The 21515-nt window shown below is 36.2% G+C and overlaps 1 protein-coding gene across 3 annotated transcripts in view; it reads left to right on the forward strand.

Annotated features, from left to right (window-relative positions):
- The window catches only part of Mdfic (MyoD family inhibitor domain containing), an 85805-nt gene that overhangs the window by 17156 nt on the left and 47134 nt on the right, over positions 1 to 21515 (forward strand). For all 3 annotated transcript variants that reach the window (XM_046422465.2, XM_046422464.2, XM_046422463.2), the window contains one exon: positions 1932 to 2051. In XM_046422465.2, coding sequence (XP_046278421.1) covers positions 1932 to 2051 — 120 coding nt within the window. The remainder of the gene's footprint in view (positions 1 to 1931; positions 2052 to 21515) is intronic.

The raw sequence follows: 21515 nt of genomic DNA on the forward strand, positions 1-21515 counted from the left end.
TTCATGTCCATCTATTTTCATGTGTTGAAATGTGTTTCATGGCAGAACTTTTCAATTGTTGTGAAATCCCCGTGGTACATGAGAAATTTTTGCATGTGCAGAAATTTTTTCCTTCCACTGGAAATGTTAACACGGTTGACTAACAACTTCTGTTTGAGTCTCTTTCCTTTCTTTGCTTCCATGGCTTGACATCATCCTGTTTCTCTAACTTCTTCCTAACTGCATAGTCTGTTCTTGGTACTCTTCTAATAGAGTCACTCTTTTGGTGAGGTTAATTTGAAAAGGTTAATTTGAAAGGCTTCAGCAATCTAGTTTAGGAAGATGATTGTTTTTAAACTGTGCCTTTTGTTTTTCTTTTGTTTTTCTGGCTTGCAAATTCAAATACCCAGTGATGAACTCATCTGCTAGATTGTAACCTCTCGATGCAGGTCGGGGCTAGGTCTCATAATTCATTGTATTCCCTTCACCTAACACAATGCCTAAATATCTGCTATGTATTGCATATATGTGCACGTGCACGCACACACATAAACACTTATAAATGAATAAATCATTTTTCTAATCTCCAGGTTTCCCCAATCAAATCCATACTAAGAATTTGAGCATATCAAACTCCATCTTTGGTATCTATGCAAACTTCCAGTTACTTTCTCATATTTATACTTCTTTCCATCTTGTTATTCTATTAATTACGTGCTCACTAACTTCTATATGAACTTTGCTGAGTTTCCCTTACTCTTTTCCCCCTCTTAGATGTATCCATTCTCCAGGGATTCTTAAGGACACAGTGCACTGGAATCATCTGAGTGAAGTCCATTCTCCTTTAATTGAAAAAGAATTATTGGTCGTGGGGCCCACAGATCTGCTTGAAAAAATAAAAGCTTTCTAAGTTAATTAAAGTGCAGCTGGTATTGAGAACCACTGGTGTGCACAGATTTGTTCATCTTCCTAATATGTGACTTTGCTTAGAAGTTTAACTGGTTACTTAGGCTTTATTTATCTTGTTTTTGAATTAAATACAGATATCTCATCTTGGCCTTTAAATATCTATGTTTCTAATCGAAACTTTGTAGTCTTATCTCCTAACGCCTCCCTGAAAGCACCGTATAGTTCAGAGAGTCAAACTCTTTGTCCAGGTGTCTGCTTTTAGAGTTTGCCTATGCTGTTCTTTATCCCATCTGGACTTTATGAAACCCTTCTAATTTTTTAAAGACCATCCAACACGCACCCTTTTCTATAACATCTTTATTGATCTCTGTATTCAGTTGAGTTTTTTTTCCTTCTTTTGAAATTCTTTGAGTTCTCTGAACCTTTTCACATTTTACCTTGTGTTATAGGTTGCAGTTTCTTTGACATGTGTTCCTCACAAGACTTTACATTTCCTTACATATTGGCTTTTCCTTGAGAGTTTCTGAACCTGCATATGAACCTCCCATATCCCCAATACCCTTCTTCTCTGAGGATGCCTTATACATGACTTTTCCCCCTAAGTTTTCTACAGGAGGAACTGTGTGCCTCTGTACTCCTCAGTCACTTCTCGCAACTGTAGGCTAACTTTCATCTCCACCATTTATTGGAGTCTCTTCTCCTTTGATGCACCTTACCTGTGTGGACTCACTTTCATCTTTGATCTAACTTCCACATTTTTCTATCATGGCAGATCACTTGCTATGTTAAAATTATTTGTTTTTTTATAAATTTAATAGATTATTCTTAACTATGAACATCTTTATTATCTGTGAGCAGATAGTAGGTGCTCAATAAATGTTAGTGAATCAGTAAGATGTAGTAGCCAATAGAGGTCTATATCTTTTACTTTTTAAAAATTATGACAGACTTGGAGACATTAATAAAAATCTGTTAACTAAGAAATTAGAGAAAAACATGTAATGTTCAATGATAACAAATGTATATTCTTTTTTTTTATTCAGAAAAATGTAATAAAGACAATATTGAAAAAGATCTAACTCAAGCTACCAATGGCTTCACACATGGAGAGACGCAAGACCAGACCATTTGGGGGACTCCTTCAGGTGGTGAACTTATCAGAAGTAAGTATTCTGTGGACAAAATTTGAGTTTGGGATATGTCTATGATAATATGGTCTCCATTAAATTTCCCATATAATTCTGCTATGAATCTGTACGTCAGCAAGCAAAGTTTATCAGAAAGTGTTTCTGTTAGTATTTTAAATTGCAGAGCTAAAATGGGCATATAAATAATGCTGTCATTTTTCATTTTTTCTTTAGAAAGGAAGAATTGACTTGTAAATACTGGATTCAGAGGTTTAGTGAAAACTTTATTCCTTCTGGAGTCATTTCCACACACTGAAAATCAGACAACCCTAAGTAAATGTGGACTGTGAGACTAAAAAAAGAAAGATGGCGTTGAAGGACAAGTCGTATCTTGATAATGCCATGACAGTCCCTGTTTCTGGCCAAATGATTCCCTTTTTTTTTTTTTTTTTTTTGGTACTGGGGATTGAACTCAAAGGCACTTGACCACTGAGCCCCATCCCCAGCCCTATTTTGTATTTTATTTAAAGATAGGGTCTCACTGAATTGCTTAGTGCCTCGCTTTTGCTGAGACTGGCTAGGAACTCATGATCCTCCTGCCTCAGCCTCCCCAGTCGCTAGGATTACAGGCATGAGCCATAAGCCTGGATCCAAACATTTTTTACAATTAATATTCTATCATTAGATGTGTTTTGTTTTGATACTCTTGCCCTGAAATCACTCTGTAGAATATATACAGAGGCATTGGTATATTTTTGTTGTACTCTGGGAATGCCCTGAAATGCCACCTTCTTTTGGGTGCTTTTTAGAATGCTGATTCTGTAAGAAGTTCTGTATCCCATCCTTTGGAGCTTATGTTCTGGTCACTGAGTTCTCCCAGGTGGGATGCAGATGAAGTTGCCATGAAATGAGTGATTCTATGTAGCTGTAAAGATCAACATTGTGCCACACTTGGAAGCGCATAGGAGTAAATCTTTTGAAATTCTTATTCATTTCTCTGTCTCAGTTTTTCAAGGTGTACAGGAGAATTCATTTCAGGGAATCAAGTACTGTTTTATTTTATGTAAATTATCTGTTTATCCAACTTCATAATATAGAGATTCTTGTGCTGCCCTTTGCCTTTACTCTGAAACTTGGGACATTTCTCTCTTCTCTAGAATGGCTAATGCCTGGCCATAACTGGCAAACAGAATAAAGCAGAAACAACAAATAAGCAAACAAACAAAAAACCCAGAGAGACCAACTTTGCAGAAAACAAACAGTAACACTAAAAATGTCAAAGAAGGGAATTTCCACTTTTCGAACAAAAGCTCTAAAAATGAGTGTATTGGAGTTTAATTTTAGAACTGTTTTGGTTTTTATACACTTTTGTTTGGAGGAGAGAGTAGGAAGGAAGGAAATGAGACTCAGAAATCAGTGAAGAACATGATTTATATAGATTTTTGCAAAGAATCAAATAAACATTATTTCAAATAAACATTTATTCCCAAACATATATTGTTCCCCTTTTATCTAAATATTAATTGTACTGTTGTGAAACCTTACTTTTTGTGAGATACTGCCATATATTATTTGTGATTTTCTAGTAACCAGAGTTGGAACTAGAAGAGGTCTGAGAGACAATTTTAACTTCACTTGTTGGGAAACATGAATTTTTTTTTTTTAATCTCTCTTTCTTTCTCTCTTTTTTTGATAGTAACAGATGACAGAATTTTAAGTTTGTGTTTCATTTAATTGATTTGTTTCCCTTAATCTCCTTTCTTAGGAAAGGCCCACAATAGGAAAATGTGACTAAGATCTCTTAGGACAAAAATAAAATACAAATAGTGTTGCATAAGGATGTGGAGAATTGTGTTAATGTGTTAAATTTGTTTGTGCTTTTTGGTGAAGCTCGTTTTAGTCACAGAATTCAAACCATTAAAGAGAATGGATTTGGGGCTAGGATGAAACTTGGTGGTAGAATGCTTGCCTGGCAAGCAGGAGGCCCTGGGTTGGACCCCCAGCACTGCAAAAACAAACAAACAAATGAGAAGAGATTGGATTTGAAATGCATTACTCTATTGTCTATACTGATTTAAGTGGACACTGATCAAAAATACTGCAGGAAATAGTTTATTGAGATAATGATGCAATCAGTGCCTTGGGATACTGGAGCATTTGGGAACAAATATTTAGTTTCCCACTAATATGCACTGAAAGAATGTAGAGATAGGGAGATTTATCACCCCCTCTGAGGGGGCTGCTGGGAAAACTGACAGATGAATGGATACACAAAAGATAATGACCAAAGACAGTAATGCCACTTCAGCTGGAAACATGAGCTGGCAAGCATTTCCAAATATTTGTGGGTGACATCTGACTCTGAATTTGGATTACAGATTTCAAAAACTCTCATTTCTGTTATTTCCCCAGTTACACTTTTCTAGAAAAAGGCTATTTTGCTGCATCTATAGAAAAAAAAAAGATATCTGGATTTGCAGAGTGGAATATTTTATATCATCTTTAAACCTTACTCTATTCTGGACAGCATTTCAAAGTTTAGTATTATGATAGTGCTTGCTATTCGAACTCCATGACACTGAAGTCTAAGTAGCTGCCTGACTTTCCCTCTTTGGCCTTCCCCACAGAGTCCCTGACCATCTCTGTCTAATTTAATGTCTGCCTTCATTTACCTTGAGGTTAGGGGAGATGTGTGTTTTCTTCTTGCTTCAGATTGTAGCACATTTTTGAGGCCCAGTAAATCTTTTGTAATAACAATAGGCCCTGGAAAAGGAGACTCTGGCTCAGAGCTCCATGCGGGAGGAGGAGAACATCTGTGGTGAGTCAGGACGGGCTGGCTCCTGTTCCAGGAGTCCTGTGTGGCTCCCTGAGCACCATGGAGGAGGCGGACAGCTGGCTCTCACGGAATTGATGTTAGTGTTCCCACTGTAGTGAGAGGTTGGTTGGATGGAGGGATCATCAGAAAAATGAGGCCGGCTGGGGTGTGGGAACATTTTCAAATGCGCAACCCACTCTTTTTGCCAAGCTTCCATGGGACAGCTCAGCTGCTAAGCAAGAAGCAAAGGAGAGTCACTGTTGAATATGACTGCTTTTTCTTTATCTCTTCTGAAGAGTGGTTACCAAGGCTTGGCAACTTACATCTCTGTTGGCCTGGATGCCTGCTGCCTTCTTGGTTGGACATTTAAGGCGTAATTTATAGGGGACTGTTCGCTGTCAGTGTGCTGAAGCTGTTTTTACTTTGCTGAGAATAACTGAGCTCTGGAAAGTCAAGGGAGTGGCTACTTTGGAAATTGCATTCTAATTAAAGGGTGTATTCTCAGGCTTCATAAACGAGATCCAAGCTGAGAATAATTTCCAAATTATTCTGTGAACTTTAACCTTGACCTCTGTAGACCACCTGCTAGCAGCTCATGGTTGGCTCACATTCCACACAAAAGCTTGCACTTTGTCTTCCCTGGTCCTTCTAGAAAATATTGCAGGTGGCAGACCTGGGGTACAGTGGTCTTTTAGGGTTTGGAATTCAAGTTGGTTGCCCCTGAGTTGCTAACTTATTAGAGACAATCCTTTCTGGAAGTAATAAATAAAAGAGAAGAAATCCATATGGAATCAAATGTTTTGAATAAATAGGCCACACACAATATGGTGAGGGAATGTGCCTTGTGATTCTCTTTCTTATGAAATTCAAATTAAAACAGGACAATTCCAGCCACTTAAGTTTGTTAAATTAAAAAAAAAATCAAATTAGTTAAGAATTAAAAACACAATGGAGGTTTTGGGAGGAAATTGTATAATTGAAAAATTTCTTTTATGATTTTTCATTCTTTTACAGTTTGAAAGGCTTTCATATTGTGAGAAAATATTTTGGTATGTAATTTAATTTTTGGAATGGAGCTTAAATTTTGAAGTTTTAAAAAAACTTCTTTGTATGAGAGAACTAGCTAAGGTTTTGACATTTCCTTTCAGATTAGTATATTAGTATATATGATACTTTACATCATTTGAAGCTGTATCTTGTTTTAACAAACACTCTTCCTCTGACTTGGTAAAATAAACGTTTCAATGAAGTGACACCTCTAATTAATATTAATTTTTCTCTTTAACCCAGAATATGCATAAACTGATAACAGGCAATAGACAACTTTTTATGTCTAGTTAGACTAGAAAGGGAACTGAAGTAACATTTTGATCTCAGTCTTTAGGGGTAGAAAGGACTATGTGTATGCATGCATGTGTACCCGCACACACCTGTGTACCCTCACACACCTGTGTACCCGCACACACCTGTGCACATACTCCAGCATATTTAATATTTTGCTTTAATTTAGGTCAAATTCTACATCCTAATTATTTCCTAGAAAGAGCTTACACTTTTCTTTGTTCCTCTTTATAAAGTGCCTCAGGTCTCTATCTCAGATATTTTCTAGGTCTTTCTGAAAATTCTTATTACTTAACTTTATCCTTGGACATTGCTTTTACATAAATGTCTCCTAATTCTAAATGTCATTACTTAATTCCAGAAATTTTCCTTAGCTTCTCTTCTGAAATAAATTTCCCATTAAACTTATTTTGTTCAGCTAATTCTCTCCTTTGTGATTTTACAGAATTCCCATGATCTGAAGTAAAGTTAGAATGCTCTACTTAAATGGTAATCCCCATTCTGTTTAACCCATTTATTCATTTTGAAGAGTTTTTAGCTCTCATAATAGTAAGCACTTAATTGGCAGTGGAATGCCAGCCGTTCCCTGGTTCACACGTGCCCACTCTCATGGAGCTGCTGTATCCTGTCTTTTCACTCATCCTGCCACTTGAAACCTTCCTCTTGGCATCCTCTGAATTTCCTCTCCACATCAACAGGCTCTGCTATTAGGAACTCCATTATCTCTTTTCCCAGCCTTTGCCAACTCACCGCTGATCACCCTTTACTGAATACTTGGGGGAAGGCACCCTTTATGTAAAACTCGGAGAAGAAAGCAGATACTCAGGTGTACAATTATATACTTAGAGCATTTCTTGCTTAGATGTTGCAGAAAAAACAGTGAGAGAGGTTCAGATTTAAATTTCTTCCACGGCTTTCTTGTTTAAATGTACATTTCAACAGGCATTTTCTTTAAAATTTACTTTATATAAAAAGGACCATAAGCGGAGTGCATGGGCGCATGCTTGTAATCCCAGCACCTTGGGAGGCTGAGGCAGGAGGATTGTGAGTTCAAAGCCAGCTGCTGCAATTTAGCAAGGCCTTGTTCAAAATAAAAAGTGAAAAGGGCTGAGGATGTAGCTCAGTGGTTAAGCATCCTTGGGCTCAATTTCTCCCCCCACCTCAAAAAAAAAAAAAAAAAAAGCCATAAACAAGCTCACAGGTAAGTACTACCCAGCAAGGACTGGTAGATGTGAGTTTCTCAGGTAATCTGGGATATTTTTCTTCTAAGTTTTCATGCTCATTGCTTTTGGGGACAGTTGCAGGAATAAAGCATTCTGACTTTTGCCTTGCTAGTGTCTTTTCCTCCTCTATTTGGCTTTCAGAAAAATTCTTTGTTTTCAAGATGCTGACCATATGCTATAGTTCATATACTTTGATTATTGCTCTAAAAGAGAAATATTTAACTGTCAATTATCCCAAAATCAAAATAAAGGCTTGATTTCAGTTTGGTGGGTAATCAGTGGTCATTGTTAATGGTCTACTGTATTAGTCTCTTGGTCAGTGGCACACATTAGGCTGTGTTCAGGAGCAGATACGAAGTTTCCTGATGGGATTCCTCCTCGGGATGCATCAATCCATGCTCACCTGCGTTCTGTCCAAGAACCTGGGGGAACCACCCTCCATCTTTTATTTTGAGCATCCTAAGGTCAGGGGTTGGGTGGCCAGTGGAAACCAGTTTCCAGGTTTAGATCACTATTGTGGTTGGGTAATTTACCCAACTTCCATGAACTCTAATTTCTCATTTTTATTGATTTTTAAATTTTATAATTTATTTATGTACCAAGGATTGAACCCAGTGACACTTAATCACATCCCACCATCCTTTTTTAATATTTTATTGTGAGATAGTGTCTTGCTAATTTGCTTAGGACCTCATTAAGTTGGTCAGGCTGGCTTTGAACTCAGGATCCTCCTGCTCATCCTCCCAAGGTAATGGGATTATTAGATATGGGCCACAATGCCTGGCCTAGTTTTTCATTTTTAAAATACAGATGTTAGCACTAATTACCCTATGGTGTCATTTTGAGGATTTTATAAGAAAATGTGTATGGCATGCTTAAGTCACACAGAGCTAAATCAGTAAATACTCAATGAGTTTGTTGGTTTTCATTAATAATATCCTTCAGCTCAGGAATCAATGTTAAGACTTCATTTTTCTTAGTCATCATGGTTCCATTAGACTGCATGCCCAGAAGGGCAGGCGTATGTAGATGAAGGTTTTGCTGAGATCCTTAGTATTTATGTCCACATAAATTAAGCTCACATGTGTTGGGCTCAAGTTGGTTATGAATTTCAGTGGGTTTGAAGTGACAAGAAGTACATAAACCATTTTTTTCAAAAAGTGAAAAGAGACATTGCTTAGCACTTATAGAAATTGATGTTTCTACATATACCTCTTTCTCTCTCCTACAAACAAAAGGGTTTTATTTCTTACTTTTTTCTAGATCGTTATAGCACCTGGATAAGTGATTAGAATTGTTTTTCATGAAGATTGAGAGTACATTTAAAGTGCTTTGTATATCATAAAATGCAATATATTTGTTGTTATTGTTGTAATTATTATTACTATTAATATTATTCTATTACTCGACTCTTCACTCTTATCACATACCATTACATTTGATCTTTAATCTGTATCCTGCTTTTTTTTTTCCCTTACATTATTTTCAATTTCTTCCTGATATCACTCAACTCCCTTAATCTTCACTGGGAGAGAATAGATGTTGCTGACGCCCAGGTGGTAGATGAGGAGGATTCATTGAGGGCCCCTAACTTTTTTCTCATTTGCCAGTTCTTCAAGTTTCGGAGAGGAGCAGAATCCTGGGAACTAGCTTAGAAATTATTTAAAAAATGTAACCACTGAAGAAATAAATAATATTCAGTGATCAAGACCACAGATGCTGTGGTCTAGATAATTTTAGTTCTCAGACCTCAGACTTCCTGGATCTGAACACTCTGTGAGCTTATACATAAATTATTTTTGTATGTTTTTATATTGAATTTCTGAGATGAGAATCAAAACATAATTTTGAAAAACTGACTAAAATGTCAATTTCATTGAGATTGAATGCTTACAGTTTACTGATACTGTTGGTGAAACAGTGTTAAATAATACAGCTTAGTTCTCTGCATTCAAAGTTTGCATTCTTGTTGGAGAGACAGGAATTTATCTTGAAATTAGAATGTGTGTCATGAGGGCTCCAGGGGAAGGGCAGGTTGTGTGTTCCCAGGGGAGAAGCACAAATTCTCACATAGAGAGGGGGTAAGAGAGAACTTTCTAGAGGAAGTGATATCTATGATGACCTGAAGGAGGTCAGCCACTGAAGCAGGTTGTGGGAGAAGATGAGTTCAGAGTGTTCCAAAACCTTGCAGATCTAGAGGTAGGAGAGGACATGGCCAGGCTAAGGAAAGCTGAAGTTTTGCTTAAGTTGGTTTAAAAATATGAGGTGTGGAGAGAGATGAGAGGGCAAGAATTTGTTAAATGGTTAAATGAAGATGGAGGATATTGAAGGAGTAAGGACCTACTTGGGTTTGTGTTTTAATTTGGGTATATTTTAGGAGGATTACTTTTGCAGTTTGGAAAATACTGTGGCAGACTGTTTTGTTGTGTTAATCCAGCTGAGAAAGGAAGGTGGTTTGGACTGGGGTGATGGCAGGTAAGACACAAGAAGGTGGATTTATCTTTTTATGGAGTGGAATCATAAGACATGTAGGTGGGAGAATGACAGGGGATGGGAATGCAGCCAGGGATTTTAGTTTGGACAAATGACAGACGTGAAAAAAGGATAATGGGGCAAAAGATTTAGGGACTTTGTTCAAAGAGGGCTTGAAATGATAGGCTATAGATAGAAGGGAAAGAAGTAAAGACAAATAAGAAAATACAAAGGGGTTAATAGTCCTTGAAGGTTTTTAGTGTTTAAGAAAAAAAAAACTAATGGAATAGATGTTGGAACTGAATAGGAAATGTGGAAAGAGAAGATGAAATATGATAATGGAAAATATGAATTTTAGATTTCTGAGGTGGAATAATCTCTGGTGGGGTCAAGGCCTGAAGTGTGGTCATGAGTTTGGGTGACCGAATTAGTTACTCCCAAACCAACAGTGCTGGGTTTGGAAGAGGCTTTGGAGACTTTGTACAAGTTGTCCTATGAAACAGGTGGGGAAGCAGAGATCCAGGTGTTTGTTCTAATCAACATTCCAGTAAGTAGCAAAACAGGGGTTTTATCTATTTTGGACATTTCTCCTGAGTCCCTCTTTGAACCTAAATGTTTTTGGTTGTTGCAGCCAGTTGGTTTCTCAGGTTCTTTATAGTTTTTTCCTAAAGTCTGTTTTTAATTTGATATTTTCATACCTGAAGTCCCTGAAATGAGTGAAAAATAATACAAATTATTAGGAGCTGATGGTCTTCAATATTGTAGGACTCTAAGTGATCTTTTTCATCTCTAAGTGATCTTTTTCATCCAGTAAATATATAAACTTAGGATTGGAAAAGATACACCCGAATATGTGTGTGTGTGTGTGTGTGTGTGTGTGTGTGTCTCAAACTGCTTGTGTGTGTTTAGTTTTTGCTTACTGCTAGATTTACATCCATCTCTTTCCAGTGGTTTCCTTCAGGGAGTTATATGAAATTGAATGTGGACATGTGGGTTAAGAGGATTTCCACTATAATAGTCTATGTATTCTCTTCTTCATTGCTGATTTCATTCTCAATGAATTATTTTATTATATTAACAGCAATAACATTTTAAAAAGAAAATTCTCCCCTATAGCTAAATATCAGGGTGAAGGTCCCACCTTCCAAAGCTGCTTTAGAGCCCTGTCACCTGTAGGACATGCATCAATTTACAGGTAGGCCAGGAGATTTGGCTTCCTTCAGGTTCTTCAAAAGGAAGGACCAGTTATAATATTTGGAGGTGGAGAGCAGTGAAAAAGGAGAACATAGGATCTCTTATTCAATAATTATTGTGAATTTCAGTAGAACAGTGTCATGGTATTAAACCCAATGTTGGGCCCTCGTAAGTCCTGGACTTTTCTGAGACTATACAGGTCACAAGTCAATGAAGATGGGTCTGGCTGGAGGCCTTAAAGAAGTGACAAACATGAAATTATACCGTATACTAATTTTATATTTTTTCACAGCAAGTTCCTGAAATTCAGGATGAAGGAATTTTTCTGGGCTTGCACAAATCAGTTGATCTTAGTCAAAGGCATGAGAAATTGTATGGCTGTAAGGAGCAACTGCCTTGAGCAAGCTATGTAAGGCAGTGGTCTCAGCCTTTCAGCCACAGCCTGGAGAAGGGCTGCTTCCAGCTTTATCCATGACTCAGTATAGAGGGTGAGGGGTGTATCAGAATAATGGGGATTGGTGGAAGTCCCTCCCTCCCCCTCTCAGGAGCTCTGTTTCCTCTGTGCATAGCTAGGAGTCCGTACTGCAATTTGTCCCATGTTTCTTTTAGCTAATTCTCTATCAAAAGCTGGATTCTTCCCAGGTTTCTTGGGTTCTACAACAAGATACACAAAAGCCAAGGGAAAGCTCTTTTAAAACACTCAGATGATGGTGTCAGAGGGTGAAATTACATTAAGTGAAACATGGAGAGAGTGGGTGGGGAAATTTGTTCTGCTTTGGAACATTATGTAATTAAATACATTTTACATGGTTCTTAAGAACTTGTGAGAACTTGGATTGAAAACATTTAAGAAAAGAAAAAAGATTCCCACCATCTCAAATTGTCATGAATAATTGATTCATGCCAGTGTGATCATAAGACCATACATCTTATATCTGTGGCTACCCATCATAACTTGTCTTCATGAAAAAGATATGAATGTATCATTTATGTGGAGGCCTGTCTTTGTAGATTATTTTCACAGCATTCCTTCAGAATTACAAAGGTGCTGTCATGAGCACAAAGGTGAGTGACAGCAAACACACCCAACTAATTGTGTGATTAGGAGCAATTATCTTTTTTCTACCATTCCTTGTGAGGTAGGCTCTTGTATTTGCTCTTATATTCTCCCATAACCAGCTAATTTTTTAAAGTCTTATCAGACAAATAACTCTGTAAACAAATATTTACTATCAGAATTATCAAATTAAACTCATATTCTTATATATTTAGGTTTTTAATATTTCAGCAAAATTAAGGTGGCTGAGTTTTGGTTTGGCTCTGCATTTTTTAAAGAAACAGAACAAAGTCTCTCTGTGTTTTACTTAAATGTATAGAATTTATCTTTTAATTCTTAAATAATAAAACCAATTTCTTTTTTAATTACCATTTTTAAAAATTTATTCTAATTAGTCATTCATGATAGTGGAATGCACTTTGACACATCATACATAAATGAAGTATAACTTCTCATTTTTCTGATTGTACATGATGTAGAATCACAACCATCATGCAGTTATATATGCACATAGAGTATTAATGTCCAATTCATTCTACTACCCTACGAAATCCATTTTAAATCACCAAATTTCAAGGATGATGCCCTACTGAAATAAAAATGTATAATCATAAACATCTCCTTTTAAAAAGAGTTTGAATAATACTGACTTTTGCTGTGAAGTCCAAATTGGGCTAACTCAAGCAGATTGAACAATTTAAGGCTATAAAACCTTTATATTTCTATGTATTTAATTTGAGTCTTGTTGTCTAACTGGTCCTTGAACAGTTCATGTAAAGGATTTCCATGTTATGCACTGAAATTCAAGTGGCAGAAGCTTAGTATATCATTAAGTGCCATATGACTATGGCTATGCATATCTTCTGCTCTGTGTCTGGCTCAGCCTGTGTGATCCTCAACTATTATCTTATTTGACCTTCTAGGCCATGATTTTCTAGTATTTGAAAGATCTAGAGCTGCTTCTAATTTCTTTGAAATAATGTCAGTTTTTGACTTCTTTAACTTGATAACCTTATCTATTTCTCTTTAGCATACTTACAAATATGAATACACCATGGACTTCATTATCACCAAAATCTGTTTCCATCTAACATTTTGAAATCAGAAATTTATTATTTTCCCATTTCTCCCTACTCTTTAACTTAAAATTAATTATGCTTACCTGCTATTTCTTTTCTTCTGTAGTATCTCATCTCCTCTTTTACTTTACCTGATTGTTTCTTGGGCAGCTGGAACTTGCAAATGATCTCTTATTATCCCCTTAAATTCCATGACCCTGTGGCATGTCTGCCAGCCTTATGCTGACACAATCAGTATTCTTACATCAGGTTTTAAGGACTGTGGATCATAGAAGATGTGCGTAATGTCATGGAATGTCTCATATTGAATGTATGTACCATAATTTCAATTGATGTGTATTTGCTTGTCAGTTTCTAGTTAATTTCCATTTTTGATCTGTTTCTGCTGGTTGATTTTCTATATTTTCTGTTTTGTCATGACTCAGATAATATCCTAGTTCAGCACTGGCACATTTTAGGTTTTAGCTAAACACCAGCCCTTATATTCAAACCAGCTCTTATATTTCTGGTCTGCTGAGTGATGCCTTAACCCAGTCTTGGTTTGTGTCCTGAAAGGGTTAAATAATTCCTACTAACAAGTTCTTTTGGTATTGATTGATCACTTTTCTCAATTCGTCTAGTAGCCTCTTCTCAGTCCATATTCTTACCATAGAATTTCATGGTAAGTTCTATGGTAAGAATATGTTTCCTGCGTGAGATTCTCTCAGTCTTTCCCCTGACTTTCTCTCTGTTTGTCACACTGGCTTTCTTTTCTTCACTCTGATGCCTTTGGGTTCCTTTCTGCCTTTGGGCTTTTGCACACCAGGTCTTCCTTCTGGCATAATTGTCAGTTCTGAAGCCTTTGGAGACCTCCCCATCTAAAATGGGCTTTCCTATTCAATCCAGTACCCTTTCCTTTTTAGCCACTGCCACATTTGTAATTTATTTGTGCAATTACATGTCTAATGTCTGCTGGCTCTAAGTTACATCCCCAGCAATTAGTATAATTCCAGGAACACAATAAACTTTCAGTGAATGACTGGATGATAGAGTCTAGGAAAAAAACAAATTTTGCTTTTTATCCCACTGCTTCCTTTCATGACCTTTTGCCATAGCCAAAATATGTCACCAGCTATTCTCTCTACATGCCTAGTGTTTTCCTTCTCCCTGCATTACCTCCCCATATCTCCACCAGCAAGCAATTCTAATGCGATTGCCCTCTCATCAGGACAGTTTATCTGCATCTCCCCTAAAGGACTCCTTGATTTCAAAATTGCAGTCCATTTATGCATGACCCTCTTTTCCATCTTTGGACTGAAGACTCATTAAGGGCAGAGTTGGCCTCTCATTCAGTTTCGTAGCCATTGCAGTGTTTAGCCCAGGGCCCTGCACAGAGTTTGTTTCCAGTACTTCTGTGTTAATTGTCAAATAAATGAAAGTCTTTACCTTTGGAGGACATTTAGCTTCTCTGTAGGAGACTGACAGCTTTGAATTAGTTAAACTGTAGTAATTTGTCTTAAAATGTAGATTGACTCTCTTAAAGAGTGAAATTTCTCAGTCTACAGTTCTTGCATATTAAAGGATGTTTTTTATTTGTAATATTAATGTTATTACCACAGCTTTGTACAGTTAATGACTTTCCTTCATTTTGGTGATCTAATTTGGCCTATCAGCAACTTTTGCAGGGAGGGAGGGTAAATATTATTATCTAGAGATAAGACTGATCTCAGAAAAGTCAAGCAGTTGGCCCAGAGCTCTGTGGCTAACATTTTGATTTCTGTTATACAACTTAAACTTTAAAGTCATTCTTAATGGGATGTGGATCAGAGGGAAGTCTAGGGTGTTGTCATCTTTAGGGTCCACTAGAGATTGCATTAAAATTACTGGGGAAGAGATACAGCTCTTCCTGATTATAAACTTATCCCATGTCTCAAATTCTGGTCTACTTCCCTCATTGAAAATTATTGCTCTGTTTTACCACTGATGTGACTAAATCCTGCCTTTGCAATGGGTCAGGAAAAGATGTTGAAAAAATTGAAATATACTCCTTCAGAATTTCATCTCTGATAAAATGGTGATAAATTCAAGTCAATCCTGGGTTTCATGTAAACTTGACATCTTAGAAAAAGGGCTTCCTTGGTTTCCAGAACTATTTATTGCCTCTAGAACTTGATCACATTTCATGAGATAGAGAATTTAACACATGCAATTCTTTTTGTGGCATGAAGATAGGTGTTTTTCATCTACAGCAAGAAGAAATTGTGATGACCAGAACTGAAGATACAGGGTGGGACAGGAATATGAATTTATAATTATATCCCTTTGCAGAAAACCATTGGTTCCCCACTCTTCACATTAGCTCAAAAATCCTACTGATATTCGGGACCCACCCCAGACCAATTAATTCAGGATCACTTGGGAATAGAGCTTAGGCATCTATAAGCTCCCAAGTTAATTCCAGTGTAGGTACAGCACAAGCACAGACTGGGAACCATTAAGGTTTTCTATTGAATACACTACCCTAGAACAGACAATTTGTAGAATAATCTGAATGTTGGTTACCTCATTTAAACATTTGAAGGCCCTTTTTTGTTTTTTTGAAAGTAGTTTTGTGTAGATATGCTAGACACCCCATAGGAACTGCTAGGTGTGGCTGCCTGTCTGGGAGAGCCCACACAGTGGCCTCTTGTTTTAGTCTTTAGCGCTTTGACGAAGCTGTTTTCTCAAGAGATGTTAACATTGTTCAGATGTGTTTCTTACTTTTAGTTTCACTATGCAGCACTTTAATCTAATTTTTATGATATTGGAAAGGAACAATTTAATTTGCACGTGTTTCCTGGTTAAATGGCACAATGAAAGGATTCAGAATCTTTTAGATATAGTCATAAGGAATTATTTGATTATCTTAGGATTCTTGATGTATTAAACTAAAATCAAAGTTTATCTTATATATGAGTACAGTTTTTAAGGATGAAAACTATTCCATCTATTTTTCTGAAGAATTACACATATCTGCTTCTTTCATCTTCCTTTGATACTCTGTCTTGAATTGCAGTAAGCTTTCTCTTTCAGTTAAAAATTTCTGGAATAAGCGTCCTTTTTATCAAGTGTGTGTAGGTATACTGGAAAGAATATCTCCCTAACTATTATAGCTGGAGTTTATTCTTGGAGTAAAGCAAAGTCTCTTATAATAGAGATACAGTTTACCTAAGAGTCATATTAATAAGTGAAAAAAAAGATCAGCTTTTTGAATAATATATGAATTCATATGGTATCAGTGGTATCTAGGCATTTGGGACAATACATAATTAGTTTCAATTCCCTTTGAGAGGGAGATGTGGATGTTAAAATAAATTGCTGACGAAGCATATACTTTGGAGAACAGTGTGTTTCAAAACTTTGTGCAATATCAGCTATTTCTTTTAATGGTATGGAAATATAACATAAGACCGAGAAGATTTATTAGGGGTAGTTTTAAACCATTCTTATTATATGAAAGTTCATAGTTTGCTTATTTAGGATAGTTACTAAAACAATGATAATGGCAAATATTTATAGTCCTGTTGGGAAAACATTACTTCTGTACAACTTCTGGCACCATTGTTTGTAGCCAATAAACTAACAATAATCATTTCCTTGTGTGTGAATAATCTGTATTACAATATTTAAGCATTAAGTAAGGCTTGGGCATTTAATTATTAAGAATTACTCTTTTATAAAAGTGAACAATGGATGTACTGCAGAAAAATTGGCACTTGCAGTGTAAGAAAACTTAAATGGTGAAATAAATATATTTAGGGAGAGAAGAGGAATAGAACTTATAAAAAGCTGATTTTATTAAGAAAGGGTGAAGAAATGGCCTCTATGAAAGGAACTGTTTTGCTACCAGGAATAAATATTCTAAACTAAATTGTTTTTTCAATGTAGACTCTCTGGTCATTTTTACCTGGAGGACGTTCCTTCAAAGGTTTTGATTTGACCTTGACCTTAGAAATAAGTTAGGCTATGATATATACATTATAAAGAGAAAAGACCATGTGGAAGCACAGTTGACTGTGTCTTTTTTTTTTTTTTTTTTTTTTTGAGACACACCAACTAAATTTGTACCTTCTCATCCACTGTACAACTCTACAGAGTCTGAACTATGAAATTGGTATGGGCTATCATCATTGTCTTAAATATGCTCAAAGCTCTTTTTTTTTTTTCTTGAGAAATGGAGCCCATCACTTAGATGAGGATGAGCATCATTTCAGGTTTGCTTATTTTGACAAACCTTGGGTTTATGATCAGTGCCTCAACCTTATCCAGCCTAAAGAAAATGAGGGGTTTGTTGTGACACTGCCTGGGAAGAAGTCCTCAATTTAGTTTGTTTTTCTGATGACATCTATGGTGTTGAAGTAGAAATATTTAAACACTACAGTTTGTAGAGTAAGTACCTAATGTGCAAAAAGCACCTCTGTGTGGGAGCATGTTCATTTTCTGCAGTTAATTTTTTTTTAAACTAAAAACAAATAAACAAGTCCAACCACTACTTCTTGTGCCTAAAAAACAAATTCAATAACTAAGCTCTCAGAGTCAGAATCTTCAGCTTTGGCATGACTGAGGACTGCAATTACAGCCTGGTCAGTAATAATGACAGATTTTAGTGTCTGCTTTAGTGTGCGAAACACTAAATTATAGTAAATTGAAAAATGGATAGTTTATTGTCCTAGAAAAGCATTTCTCAGGGGACAAAGATGATTTAAAATCATTTGGAGATGGTTTTATTCTCCCCAATCTTGATTGAAGGTACAGTAAAATTTCATCTCTTTGCATAGTAATACAAAAATGACAATATTTGTGAGTAGTCTCTTTGGAAGAGAGGCTCATTACCATGTGCTTCTCCATCCTAAACATATCCTTATCATAATTTTTTAGTACACAGCATTAAACTCAATCTTTTGGAAAATGTCACAAAGAAGTTTCTCTATCCAGAGGACTTAATCTTATAAGTCTTTTCAAGTGCTGCTTAAGAGTTTCCAGCTATCCTGTCCTGGGGCATCCACTCCAATGTGTCTTGAGAACTAACTTCTAGAATCTCACATACTGCCAGTGAGTATGTATGAAGACTTTAGAAGAACTGGAGGTATCACTAATGACAGATACAAACACAGCATGGGATTTTTTTAAAAGAGGGAAGGTATGCATTCTGTAGTCCAATGAGCTTGACTCCCATATTCTAAACAGACAAAATGGTACTAATCACAGAACATCATATGGAGGAAAAGTGAAAATGAAATAATGGTCTGACTTGTCAGGCAGCCCTATTTTTGATAGGAGTGTCATTTGGTAAAGGGGTGGCAGCACATAGCATCAGTATATGGAGAGAAACTGTGTGTACTTGAAAAGATGAGGTATGGGGTCATATGAAGATGGATTCTAATCCTGGATAAAACTCATTTGTTATGGGATATTGGGGAAACCATTTTGACTTTCAGCTTCAGTTTCTGCATCTTTGAAATATACTCAGAAAAAATCCCTACCCTCACTGCCTCTTGCAGTTGGAGAAGGGACAAACATGAAAAGCTAAATGGAAATATTTTGTTAAGCTTGTAAGTCTAGATGGGCATTAATTATACATAATGACAAGAACAGCCAGTAACTGGGTTAAAGGAAGATGTATAGGGGCATTTCAAGCTATGCCATAGCAAGAATAGAACCTCCTTCGTACTGTGTTTTCAGGCCCTTCCAGAGATGCTAAGCAGAGAACCAGGAGAGAAAAGTGGATCATGATCTCTGGATTCTCTCACTGATTATCCAGGAGTTGGGGGAAGAGATCAGAAGGCATATATGGCCTCTTTATATGATCTTTAAAAATACCACAAAACATATATTGACCAGGTTATCACAAGTGTGAGGAAATGAGCCTCTGCATTCAATGGAGGCTTCTTTACCCTAAGACTAATTTTTAGTTTTAAATATCATAAAATTTCTCAATCAAGTAGAAAAATAAACAAAAGGATATTGCAAACACCAATGTACCAGCCACTCAGATTTAATAAGGATTAATCGAAGGCTTAACCTTTCACCAAAAGGTTTTTTGTTTGTTTGCTTGCTTGTTTGAAGAAATAATACATGTTATGTTCAACATGGTAAGTTAAACATACTTCTTTCTTTGGGGAAATTCCACTTAAATGATGGTCTATTACTGATCATTTAAAGACAGGCGTACATTTAAGGAGAGAGAGAGAATAGACTAGGATGCATTGGTGGATCAGATATGTCAAGAACTTTCTGAAAAATAGTAAAGAGAGAAATAATAACTGAGTTGTTAGCACTGAGAAGTCAGCACCTAAATATCAATCTGACCCTGAAGATTTAAGATTTGGAGGTGGCAGGGTTCTTGTGAACTGGGATGAAATTTGTGCCTTTTCAAGGCTGATTCATAGTGGGGTAGGGAAGGGGAGCATGGGTGGAATAAACGAACTCTAGATAGGGCAGAGGAGTGGGAGGGAAAGGTAGGGGGCAGGGGGTTAGCAAGGATGGTGGAATGTGATAGACATCATTATCCAAAGTACACATATGAAGACATGAATTGGTGTCAACATACTTTATATACAACCAGAGATATGAAAAATTGTGCTGTATATGTAATAAGAATTGTAATGCAAAAACAAAATTATGCCTTTTCTGAGATGAAGCCTGTCCAGGATTGAGACCATTGGATTCTTCTCTGCATCACCCCCACCTATCTCAGAGCATTAGGCAAAGCAGCACAGGGGACAGGCTTATTCAGAACACAAGTGCTCAGTAAAATCAGCTACCTGAATGATGAGATGCCCTCCCTTCTCCTCATGACAAGGGCAGAGTCCTGAATTCCTTTCCTTCTAAAGCATGAATGGTCAAGAAACAGCATAAACCATATAGATAAAATGTTTATTTTTGTATTCTCTCTTGTTTAAAAGTCTTCCAAATGGAAAAAAAAAAAATGGCAGAGATTTAATCATCCCTCCTGTTGGTCACCATCACCACTAGTACAACCTTTAGCTCCTATCACCCAACTAAGAGCAAAGAGGGTATGGTACTTGTTTAGTGAGTAACTGTTGGTGGTACATAGTTAGAAAAGTGCTCAATCATTACTGCAAGTTATTCTTGTTCACTGAGACTATTTCTATTTAAGATGACATGCCTTTCCCCTTTCTTTTTTTTTTTTAAAAAAGAAAAAAACTATTAATAACATATTAATAGGTATTATTTAGATAACTTAGAATCTAAATTACAAAGACCTACTGAAGTGGGTCCTAACATGCATTCCTTCCAGAGTGCTTTCTAGATAATATGTCATATACATACTATTCACCTACATGTTAACCATAGACATACACTTGTAACATTAAAGATAGGAAAGATGCCTTAAAGATCAGAGTGTTCAAGATGTGTTTCTCAATCAGCTGACAAACTGAGGCTAAATGAGGTAAGGAATTTGTCTGAGAATACCCAGGTACACCCAGAACCAGAGGTGTAATTCTTGAAAATGATCTTTGATTATCAATGAGAATATATATTAACCACTTCCAATTTGTAAACCACAATGTGGGATTTGAAAGGCTATATAAATAGAAAATAATTACTAGAAATTAATAGGAATTTTTAAGACCCCAGGTAGACAAACTTATTCAATTCACTGTCAAATTGCTCATTCATTCCCCCCTGAGTGTTTGACTTTATGATAAAAATCACTCTTGGTCAGCATCCTAACCATCTATGGTTCCAGTGTTAGAATTATGATTCTCCAATGGAGTGCTCAAGGTAAGAGATAAGAGAATCCCTGGAGAAGAAGTGTATTTTTTCAAATCACACAAGATATTAACAAATATGTTGCTCAAATAAACTCTGTGGAGTTGGAAAAAAAGTAGAAAATTACTTCTAGAGATTTATATGTTTTAACTGAGTAAAGGAACCTGACTTAGGAAATTAGAATAAAATATGAAGATGCATACAAATCAGAGTAATCATCTCATTTCTAAAATTTAAGCAGATTACTAAGAGCAGAAGCATGATTCCCTTATAACTTTTCTTCACCACTAAAGAACCTCAGATCATTCATGCTCCTCTTTCTAGCCTAAGAACATTTTTTTTTTTACTGAATTTCATTGTAAATGTTTATCCATTTCAGAGAAATGGATACATTTCTCTTTCTTGGAAAGTACTTAAAGTATAAGATTTCTATAAATGTTTCCTAATATTCCAAATTATAGTTGTATTTTATATTTATATACAGCTGATGGTCATTTTATGTCATTTCATAAGAATGCTTTTATTGGGAGTGCCTTGAATCAAATCAAAGTTAAGTATTTAAGC

Source organism: Marmota monax, unplaced genomic scaffold (assembly GCF_021218885.2).
Source record: "Marmota monax isolate L192 unplaced genomic scaffold, Marmota_monax_Labrador192_F-V1.1 WCK01_AAM20220418_F8-fsc00027, whole genome shotgun sequence".
Lineage (NCBI taxonomy): Eukaryota > Metazoa > Chordata > Mammalia > Rodentia > Sciuridae > Marmota > Marmota monax.